Consider the following 11,757-nt stretch of genomic DNA (forward strand, 5'->3'; position numbering starts at 1 on the left):
CTATTTATTTATTGATTTTTTAAATTCTATTTTTATTTATTTATTTGAGAGAGAGAAAAAGAGGCAGAAAGAGAGAGAAAGAGAGCGAATGGGCGTACCAGAGCCTCCAGCCACTGCAAGCGAACTCCAGACACATGCACCCCCTTGTGCATCTGGCTAACGTGGGTCCTGGGGAATCGAACCTGGGTCCTTTGGCTTTGCAGGCAAACGCCTTAACCGCTAAGCCACCCTTCCAGGCCCAGCCCTATTTGTGTTTTAATTCTTCACTGTTATTGCAAATGACTCTTTTCCTCAATTCTCTTGTCAGAGTGTTACTAGTGTATTGGTATTATAGCCTACACTCAATCAGTAGAAACCAAAGGGTTTTAGAAATGTGTGTCTGAGTTTCTTAGGCGTCTGTATGTGCAATATCCAGCAATCTGCTACTAGAGATAGTTTGACACTTCTTTTTCAATTTGGGTGGCTTTCATTTATTTTTCTTGACTTAATTCTAACTTCTAGTATTCTGTGAATAACATCCAGGTGAAGACAGGGATTTTTTTTTTTTTTTTTAGCATTTTTAGTCTTACAAGGAGAGCTCCCCATTTTTCACCATTAAGTAGGTATGAGTTTACATAGATGTTCTTCAATGGGTTGAGAACATGTCTATGTAGTCTTGTGTGTGTGTGTGTGTGTGTGTGTGTGTGTGTGGTTATTTGTTGCTGTTGCGTATTTGTGTGTGTGCAGTGTGTGACATGTGTCCATGTATGTGCCCCTGTGGCACCCAGAGCAGAACATTGGGTGCCACACTGTAATGCCGGTCCACCTGTTCTTGTATATCTGAGGTCGAGTATCTTCATGGTGCTGCAGCTGGCTGGTTTTTTGTGATCCTGGGCAATTTCCTGGTCCTTACTCACCTCTGTGGGGTTGGGATTACAGGTACATGTGGTCATGCCCAGCTGTTTAGATGGACTCTGGGGATTCAAACTTCAGTTTCAGTCCCTTTCAGGTCCTTGTGTTTGTGCAAGAAGTACACTTAATGGCTGAGTTATCTGTCCTGCCCTGGAGTTTTTATTTTTTGGTTTTTCAGGGTAGGGTCTCACTCTGGTCTGGGCTGTCCTGGAATTCAGTATGTAGTCTCAGGGTGGCCTCGAATTCACGGTGATCCTCCTACCTCTGCCTCCTGAGTGCTGAGATTAAAGGCATGTGCCACCATGCCCCGCTTGAAGTTTTTATAATTTTTCTTTTTATCACAGAATGGTTGTGCGTTTTTGTGTGCATTTGTGTCAAGATCACGTAGGCTTCTTTATTGCTGATTTATTTTTTTAATATTCTTATTTTTATTTATTTATTTGAGAGAGGGAAAGAGGCAGGAGACAGAGAGAGAGAGAGAATGGGTGTACCAGGGCCTCTAGCCACTGCAAACAAATTCTAGACACATGTGCCACCTAGTACATCTGGCTTACGTGGGTACTGGGGAATCCAACCTGGATCCTTAGGCTTTGCAGGCAAGTGCCTTAACCACTAAGCCATCTCTCCCCTGATTTACTTATTTCTGCATGTATATGTGTTTGATGGGCATGTGTGGGTGAACATGTGTGTAGGTACAAGTGCATGCATGTGGAGGCAGAGTCAACATCAGGTGTTCTTAGATATTTTCTTTCATCCTCGTCATGTGACATATCACATTAATCAGTATTTTTAGCTATCTTCTTTCATTCTGTTCATATGACATATCACAATAATTAATGTTTTTAGATATTTTCTTTCATTCTGTTGGTATGACATCTCATATTCATCAATATTTTTAGATATTTTGTCTTTCATTCTGTTCATAAGACATACCCACATTAATCATTATTTTAGATACTGTCTTTCATTCTGTTCATGTACCACATTGGTCAATGTTCTTTGACAGAAAGCCAAGCCAACCATGCAGGTAGAAATCCTAGCTTTTTCTTCTCACTGGTCTTATAAACAATACCACAAGTTGAGAACTTTCTAACTCTTCAGCAATGCATCGGAGACATGTAAACTCCCCTTTATGAACAATCTGTCTCCAAATTTTCCATTTAAATTTTTGGCTCACTTCTTCCTGCTCCTGCTGGTGTCCTTCCCTCAGCCTTGAACAACATTACCACTGATTGTTCTTGACAAGTAACCTGGAATAAACTTTCCCTAGTGAGCAAGCTCTGAGTCACATTAAAATAAAGACAAACATGAGGATCAGCAAACAGTGACAGTTCTTTGCGAAATAGGTGTTTGAGGAATTTTACAACCATCATGGCTGCTAGTCTGGTTTTCACACTACCATGATCTTTTTAAAATATATTTTATTTATTTATTTGAGAGAGAGAAAGAGGGGGAGAGAGAGAATGGGTGCTCCAGGGCCTCCAGCCACTGCAAATGAACTCCAGACACATGTGCCCCCTTGTGCACATGGCTTACATGGGTCCTGGAGAGTCTATCCAGGATCCTTTCTTTGGCTTTGCAGGCAAACACCTTAACTGCTAAGCCATCTCTCTATCCCACTACCATGATTTTCATGTAGTTGATTGTTAAAGTTATCAAGGATCTGGTTAAATAACATAGGAGTACTGCAAGTTAAAACAGTAACAAAAGGGGCTGGTGAGATGGTTTAGTGGTTAAGCGTTTGCCTGTGAAGCCTAAGGACCCCAGTTCTAGGCTCAATTCCCCAGGACCCACGTTAGCCAGATGCACACAAGGGTGCATGCATCTGGAGTTCGTTTTCAGCGGCTGGAGGCCCTGGCGTACCCATTCTCTCTCCCTCTCTCTCTCTGCCACTCTCAAATAAATAAATAAAAATGAGCAAAAATTATTTTTTAGAAAACTGTAACAAAAGGGAGCCAGGCATGGTAGTGCATGCCTTTAATTGCAGCACTTGGGAGGCAGAGGTAGGAGGATCACCATGAATTTGAAGCCAGCCTGAGACTATATAGTGAATTCCAGGTCAACTTGGGCTAGAGTGAGACTCTACCTTGAAAAACCAAAAAAAAAAAAATAAAAAGGAACAAAAGGGGCTGAATGATGGCTTAGCAGCTAAGGCACTTAAGTCTGAGAATCCAGGTTTGATTCCTCAGGACCCATGTAAGCCAGATGCACAGATGGCACATGCATCTGGAGTTCATTTGCAGTGGCTGGAGGCCTTGGCATGCCCATTCTTTCTCTTTCTCTCTCCCTCTCTCTCTTTCTCTCTCTCTGCCTCTCTCCTTCTTTCCTTGTCAAATAAACAAATAAAAATAAAAATATTAGAAATAAAATAAATAGTCATGCTAGAGAGATGGCTTAGTAATTAAGGCATTTGCCTGAGAAGCCAAAGGACCCAGGTTCCACTCCCTGGGACCCACATAAGTCAGATGCACAAGGTGGTGCATGTGTCTGGAGTTCATTTGCACAGGCTCAAGGCCCTGGCATGCCCATTCTCTTTCTTTCTCTCTCTCAAATAAAAAATAAAAATAAAAATAAGTGGTCATTGCTAGAGCATTTCTGGAATGTTGGGAGTAAAAACTTCTGCCTTTTTTTTCCCTCTCTCCTTCTCCTAAATAAATAAATAAAATACATAAACAAGATGGAGACCAATTAAGGAAGACATGTGGCATCAACGTCTGGCCTCCATATACACATGCACACAAGTGCACGCTTACCCACCCACTCGTGTGCCCCCATATGTGAACACACACGAGTAACACACACACACGAACAAACAGAAAAACAAAGTGCAGATGCAGGACGTTCACGTTGTCGCACAGAGTTCTCCTGGCCAAGGCCTAGCAGTAGGGACTCTCTAGTCAACTCTGATCTCCTGCCCTGAACACGCCCAATCTTGTCCGATCTCAGAAGCTAAGCAGGGTCGGGCCTGGTCAGTACCCAGATGGGAGAAGCTGTAGTCAAGGCAGAATTCCCAGTGTCCTTGTTCATCTTTTACGCGCTCTCCAGGTCGGTCCCAGACAGCAACCACACTGGGGTGGACTCCTTGTGTGACTTCTCCCCATTGGCTCGGAGAGTGGACAAAGTTGCCATCTATGAAGAATTCCTGAGGATGACCCAGAATGGTACCCAGCTGCTGAACTTCACACTGGACAGGAAGAGTGTCCTTGTGGATGGTAAGGTCTCCCCGGCCACCGGAGCCGGGGTGGGAGGTCCCCCTTCCACGCGTGGGGCTTCCCTGAGCAAGGGGCAGTGTTGAACTTCGCCGTATGTCCTCAGCCACATCACACCAGGCGCCTCTCGGTGAACTAGGAGACGGCATGTGTGGTTTGTTCGGGTGTTATGAAACACTGAGGGAGAAAATGTCACACCTAGCCTTCCCCGCTCTCCTGGAAAGCTCTGTGACCTCACAGCAGTCACCTATCTTCTCTGGGCTTTTAATTTGTTTTTATTACTTATTTATTGATTTGTGTTTATTTATTTGAGAGAGAACGAGACAGGGAGGGAGAGAGAATGAGAATGGGCACGCCAGGGCCACCAGCCTCTGCAAATGAACTCCAGATGCATGCGCCACCTTGTGCGTCTGGCTTTCATAGGTTCTGGGTAATCAAACCCAGGTCCTTAGGCTTTGCAGGCAAGAGCTTTAACCACTAAACCATCTTTCCAGCCCTGGACTTACACTTTTTTTTTTTTAGTTTTTCAAAGTAGGGTCTCACTCTAGCCCAGGCTGACCTGGAATTCACTATGGAGTCTCAGGGTGGTCTTGAACTCTCTCTCGGCAGTCCTCCTACCTCTGCCTCCCAAGTGCTGGGGTTAAAGGCGTGTGCCACCACACCCCGCTTGGACTTACTTTTAAACTGATTTTGTGCATATATATGTGTGCGTATGGTGTTTCTCCATGTATGTATGTATGTTAATATGCAAGTGGCCTCATGTTTGTGTATGCAGATATGTGTACACGTGTACATGGGTGTTTGGAGGCCAGTAGTCAATGCTGGATGTCTTCAATTGCTTTCCATCTTTTTTTTTTTTGGTGGGGAGGAAGGGGAGCAGTCAGGAAGGGCAGGAGGCAGAGGACCCCAACAATAGGGGCAGGCAGGAAGGTGAGCCCCCCCCCATGGGTAGAAGGAGGAGGGGGTGGAAGAGGAGGAAGTGGGAAAGAAAGAGACCTTGGTGCGGGCTGAGGGTGGCCTTGAAAAGGCGCAGGCTGCAGCTGCTCCAGCTGCTGCCTCTGCCGATCTGGAAGGGGGACCCACGTTATTTTTTGAGGCAGAGCTCACTGATTTGGCTGGATTGGCCGACTAGCCCCGGGGGGGGATCCTCCTGCCTCAGCTTCCCCACCCCCGGGGTTGTGGGCACATGCCACCGCCCTCGGCATTTCTCGTGGGTGCCAGGATTTCAGACCCAGGTCTGTACGCTTGCGTGGCAAGTGCTATGCCAACCGCGCCAATGCCCCAGTTCTAACCATTGTTTCAATCGGATGAAATATTCGTGGTTAAATCTAAGCAGTAGACCCTTACCATACCGGTTAGGTCAAGATGGGCTTCCCAAAATGGACTCACCAAAGACAGCAGGAGGGTGACAGAAACACAGGGAAGTGAGTCATCCACATTCCTCAAGGAACCTCCCAGCCATCATCCTTCCTTCCCAACAACGCCCCAGGTCTAGGTTTCCTGGCCCCTTATCTCCAAGGTCACCTGCTCGCTGTGCCGGTCTCACACCCTAGCTGTGTGAAATGGCTGATGTAAAGAACAAAGAATTCTTTTCCCTTCCTCACCTTCCCCCACCTGAAGAGCTCGATAAAGCCCCTCTATCTGGAATCTCAGGTGGGCTGTGCTCCGCTCCTGAGCGTCAGTCCTGGCAGCTCGTGGTTTTCCCCCCCGAATGAAAGCTTCCATCTTTGCCTCAGAGTGGTCTCGGTGGACTCGGTCACTCCCAAACCTTGCAATGCCATGCTGCCTCTCACATTTGGAAACCTTTGTTAGAATAAGGAATGGGTGGCAGAGCACTGGCCTTGCGTGCTCAAGACCCTAGGCTCTATCCCCAAAATTACAAGACTGAGAAAGTTAAAAAGCAAGCCACGACGCCACGCGTTCTCTCTGTCATTCGTCTGCAGGGTATTCCGGCCACACAAATGAGGCGGCGTCTAGGAACTCTGGTAAGCTGCAGAGAAGCTCGTGCCTGGGGGGAGAGTTCCGTGTTTTGCCTTGTGTGGGAGCTGTGAAGGGCGGAGGGTCGGTCTTGGGCCATGACGGAAGATGGCTAAACCCATGGCAAGGATATGTGAGACCCAAGGGGAGGACAGCCTGGATATTGTCCTGCTGGGCAAGAGAGCTTCAGAGCCATGCAATATCGAGCTGTTCCGTGCTCCCCGCCCAACTCTTGCCCATACTCAGGCCCCACGGGGCTCGAGGAGGATCCCTGGGAAGCGACTCACCCTAGCGCTTGTCTCCCCAGAACTTCCCTTCTGGGCCATCATCCTCATCTGTTTGGCTGGACTCCTGGGACTCATCACACTCCTGATCGGCTGTTTCCTGGTGAGCAAGGGATGCTCGTCTCATGAGACTATGTTAATAAAAAAATGTGTGGGGTGTGTGTGTGTGTGTGTGTGTGTGTGTGTGTGTGTATGATGCATGTGGAGGCCAACATGCACAGACGCTGGATAGATGATTAAAAGGTAGACGGTCGGCAGATGCGGCACAGCTGATAGAGACAGAAACAAAACACCAACGACTAATAGATGATAGATAAAAAAGAGGATAGGGCTGGAGAGATGGCTTAGCGGTTAAGCGCTTGCCTGTGAAGCCTAAGGACCCCGGTTCGAGGCTCGGTTCCCCAGGTCCCACGTTAGCCAGATGCACAAGGGGGCGCATGCGTCTGGAGTTCGTTTGCAGAGGCTGGAAGCCCTGGTGTGCCCATTCTCTCTCTCTCCCTCTATCTGTCTTCCTCTCTGTGTCTGTCGATCTCAAATAAACAAATAAATAATTTTAAAATAAAAAAAAGAGGATAGATGATGCTACATAAATGATAGGGAACTGATAGGCAATTGACGGATGGTCCACAGGTAACAGATGGCTGATAGGTGACAGGCAATTTTATGTTGATACACTGATGAGAGATATGATGTGGGGGAGAAGAAAACTGAATAAAAGGGGGTATGAGAGACTTCTTTAAAAAATTGAGAATGGGGCTGGAGGGATGGCTTAACGGTTAAGGCATTTGCCTACAAAGTCAAAGGACCCAGGTTCTATTCCCCAGGACCCACGTTAGCCAGATGCACAAGGGGGCGCACACATCTGGAGTTCGTTTGCAGTGCCTGGAGGCCCTGGTGCGCCCATTCTCTCTCTCCCTCTTTCTCTCTGTCAAATAAATAAACATATTTTTTAAAAAAATTGAGAATGGAGAGGGAGAGACAGGCTGAGGGAGAAAGCCAGGCACCCAGAAAATAAAGAGGGACAGAGGGAAGAGGGAGCAGGCAAAGAAACGGAATAAAAGCTTTGGAGAAAGAAGCAAAATCTAGTGCACAGGGCCTGCGTTACGACTGGCCCCAACATTCCCAAGACCTAGATGGAAGACTGGAGAGATGGCTCCGTGTTTGTTCAAGGCACTTGCTCGCAAAGCATGATTCTCCCACCACGCCCCCAACCCGCTTCGATCCCCTAGTACCCACACAAAGCCAGGTGGTGTCTGGAGTTTGTTTGCAATTGCAGGAGGCCATGGAGCACCCATTCTCTCTCTCTCTCTCTGTCTCTCTCACCAATAAATAAATAAGATATACATCTATCTTATGTATATATGTATGTATATATCTTATATGGCATATATGTGTGTGTGTGTGTGTGTGTATGTATATATGTCAGGTAGAGTAGCTCATGCTTTTGATCCCATCACTGGGGAGGCAGAGGTAGGGAAGCACTGTGAGTTCAAGGCCACAGTGAGACTACATAAGGAACTCTGGGCATCTGGCTTTCTTGTATTTCTCGTATCTGAGGTCTCCAGTACTTGGATGGTTGGCTAGCCCACCCTGATGCCTTCTCTTTCCACTCACAGGTAACTGTCTGCCTGCGGAAGAAGGGGGGAAATTACCAGGTCCAGCATCACCTGGGCTATTACCTACCACATCTGGACCTGAGGAAGCTGCAGTGAGTCCACCTCTCAGGACCGCCTTTTGCCAAGCCGGGTGCAAAGAAGAAATAAACCACATTGCTCAGATAGTATCCGTGCCTTTCTTTGTTCTTATTTTCAGACAGGGTCTCGTATAAGCCAGGCTGTCCTTAAACTTGTGACATTATAGCTTCCAAATCCCCAGGGTTGGGACGATGAGCATGGGTCCCCCACACCCGCATTGAGTAGAGCCATGCTCAGACTGTGGCTGGGATCGTGAGGACTCTACTTAGTGTCACAGTAAATGATGACGCCTTTCTGAAAAACACCACCTATTGTCCATGGGTGGAGAGTGGAAAGAGATCAAACTGTTATATTTCTCTACATTTCTTCATATCAAGCTTAAAGAAAAATAGAAGTCATTTCCTTGTGGGAGCTTGTGGGGTTTTGATCCAGGTGTCCCCCATAAACTCAGGTGTTCTGAATGCTGGGTCCCCAGCTGATGGAGATTTGGAAAGTAATGCCTGCTGGAGGGGGTTTGTTGTTGGGGGCGGGCTTATGGGTGTTAAAGCCAGCTCCCCGTTGCTAGTGTTTGACACACTCTCCTGTTGCCACAGTTTACTATATGTGGGCCAGGGGGTGACGCCCACCGTCTGCTCATGCCATCGTTTTCCCCTGCCATCATCAAGGGGAGCTTCCCCTTGAGCCTATAAGCAAAAATAAACCTCTTTTTCCCACAAGCTGCTTTTGGTTGGGTGATTTCTACCAGCAACTCAAACCCAACTGCAACACAGCTCATAAAAGAATGGAATAAAACAATGAAACACTTGCTTAAGCAGATAGGGATGGTAAATAAAGAGGATGCTCTGCTGGTCTAAATAGCATTATCCTGGGCCTACACTGTTGAACAAAATCCTTACGGGCAGATAAGTGGTACATTCAGAGACTCGTTGCAGGCCCAACTCACACCCCCCAGGCGCTTCCTGGAACTGACCAACTGACCTATTCACTAGTTCCTTTTTGTTTTATTTATTTATTTATTTTTGTGGTTTGGATGTAGGGTCTCACTGGTCCAGGCTGACCGGGAATTAACTATGTAGTCCCAGGGTGGCCTCGAACTCTCAGCAATCCTTCAACCTATGCCTCCCTAGCACTGGGATTAAAGGAGTGTGCCACCATGCCCAGCCTTGTTTTTTTTTTTTTTTTCTCCTTCCCTATAATCTTTTAAGACTAGAATGTCCCTGCTGTAACACACCAGTTTCCCCTTTATGTTTAAAATTACTTTTATGGGGCTGGAAAGATGGTTTAGCAGTTAAGGCGTTTGCCTGCAAGGCCAAAGGACCTCGGTTTGATTCCCCAGGACCCACATTAGCCAGATGCACAGGGGGCGCACGCATCTGGAGTTACTTTGCAGTGGCTGGAGGCCCTGGCACACCCATTCTCTCTCCCTCTCTCATCCTCTCTCTCTCTCTCTCAAATAAATAAACAAAAATAAAGTAAAATTGCTTTTATGGCTGTAACTATAACACATGAGTTGTGATTTATGGTTTAACTCCCATCCTCTTTTTGCAATAAACATTTTGTTTTTTTTTTTTTCCAGTAACAGCTGATACTAGGAACAGTTCAGAGCAGTGTAGGGTTACTCTCAGAGATCTGAGGTGCAGCCCTGGCCAGTATTTTGAGTAAGTGGTCTTACTCATGCAACACCGGACCCCACTACAGAGAGGAAATGCCAAGCCTCAGTGCCCCTAAAAGTTCAACAGGATGTCCAGGCAACCTCACTGCTGTAGGCTGGAGATAGTCCTCAACCCTTCAGGTCCCAGAGTCCTCTCCCAGCCAAGCACAGGATCTTCCCCTCCCCAAAAGAGACTTCAAAACCCTCTGCTGGACAGCTCTGAACACCACCACTGTCTCACCTGGATTTAAAATTAAATCTTTGGGTCAGACAAGACAAAAAAGGCTTACCCAGGCTGGAGGGATGGCTTGGCAGTTAAGGCACTTGCCTGCCTGCCAAGCCAAAGGACCCTTGTAAGCCAGATGCACACATCTGGAGTTTCTTTCTAGTGGCTGGAGGCCCTGGCGCGCCCATTCTTGGTCTCTTGTCTTTCAAATAAGTATAAATAAAATTTTTTTTAATGTCTTGGGCCCAAGAAACAGTTTGTCTCCACTTCCCTTCAATCTTGAACCCAGAACCTCACAGTGACCACTTGAGTCCCAAAGGAAGCTGTCAGTTATATCGTGTGGCACTCACTGTTCGCTGAGAAGACAATCTCGTCCTGCAAGCTTGCTCCCACCCACATTGTGGCTCGTTCGTGCCCACCGGCGTGGATCGGGGACTTGGAGGCTGCTCGCGTGGCCAGAGCTGAACCCTGTGTACAGACCCTCTCCGGAACTCTACCGGGAAACCCTCAATGACTAGGCTGGGCGGCGCGGGTCGGGATGTGGAGGGCGCCGAGGCCCACCCGTGTCCGGAAGCTGAAGTGCGTAGGGAAGGGCGCGGCTGCACCCCGAGGCCTAGGAGGGGGAGGAGGGATCGTTGACAGCTCTGCAAGCTCTGGGAGCTCTGCAAGCTCTGCCTCCCCCCACCCCCGCGAGCCCCTCTGATTGATCACGGTCCCCGGATGGCACTCCTGCTGCTGCACCCCTCCGAGCCCCTTGTGCGTGCACCAGTGTGCAGACCTTGCACCTCTGATGGGGCAGACTTGAGAGCCGAGGGCAGAGAGCTGCTGCTGCACGCCAGGGCTGGATGGAGGTCGGGACGGCCGCACGGTGCAGCCTGCGCGACAAAGGAATCACGACTGTGGGGGAGGGGGGCAGAGGGAAAAACTTTAAAAGTTTCTGAAGTTCCGATGAAATTCTATAAATTCACAACAGAGCACAAGGGGGCGCATATGTCCGGAGTTCATTTGCAGTGGCTGGAGGCCCTGGCATGCCCATTCATATTCTCTCTCTATATATATACCTCTTCCTCTCAAATAAATAAAAATAGATTTTAAAATATGTTAATTATTTAAGAGAGAGAGAGAAAATTTGGACTGCCAGGGCCTTTTTATTTTTCTTTTGGTTTTTCCAGGTAGGGTTTCACTGTAGCTCAGGCTGACCTGGAATTCACTATGGAGTCTCAGGGTGGCCTGGAACTCACGGCGATCCTCCTCCCCCTGCCTCCTAGTGCTGGGACTAAAGGCGGGCGCCACCACACCCGGCTAAAACAGACTTTTTCTGCCTTCGCAGAGTGTACATTCTAACAGGACAGACAAGGTGAGAGGATTGTGTGGCTCGGTCTGAAGAGACAGGGAAGTCCTTTGGGTAAGAATGGTGATTAGCTTGAGAACTGAAGGTGAGGCTGGGTATAGTTAGTCATGGAGTTTGACTGAGATGAAGGAACACGGGTGTGATCGTAAGAGCACTGCGTGAGAAAAGCCCCTGCGTTCCTCAGGGTTCTTTAGAGGAACTGAACTGAGAGACTGAATGTCCATTATGAATGAGTTTAGCGGTTAAGCGCTTACCTGTGAAACCTAAGGACCCAGGTTCGAGGCTTGATTCCCCGTTATATGTACAGTCAATAATCTTGCCCCAGTCTTTTAGTATATATGCATCTTTGAGGTAATTATTGGAACTGAGTCCAAAAGGGCACATAGTTAATGTTTTGGCATCCTGGTCTAACACTGACAAATTTCTTCCATAGCCCAAAGACGCTATGAAGAATAGCAGACAGGCCTTCCTGAG

General features: G+C 47.6%; 1 protein-coding gene across 1 annotated transcript in view; it reads left to right on the forward strand.

Moving 5' to 3' along the window:
• The window catches only part of Muc16 (mucin 16, cell surface associated), a 100,685-nt gene extending 92,590 nt beyond the window's left edge, over positions 1 to 8,095 (forward strand). Inside the window, 4 exon segments of the mRNA XM_045139403.1 lie at positions 3,937 to 4,103; positions 6,044 to 6,085; positions 6,385 to 6,464; positions 7,978 to 8,095. Coding sequence (XP_044995338.1) covers positions 3,937 to 4,103; positions 6,044 to 6,085; positions 6,385 to 6,464; positions 7,978 to 8,073 — 385 coding nt within the window. The 3' untranslated portion in view covers positions 8,074 to 8,095.
• Positions 8,096 to 11,757: the final 3,662 nt, after the last annotated feature.

This window comes from Jaculus jaculus, chromosome 21 (genome assembly GCF_020740685.1).
Source record: "Jaculus jaculus isolate mJacJac1 chromosome 21, mJacJac1.mat.Y.cur, whole genome shotgun sequence".
NCBI lineage: Eukaryota > Metazoa > Chordata > Mammalia > Rodentia > Dipodidae > Jaculus > Jaculus jaculus.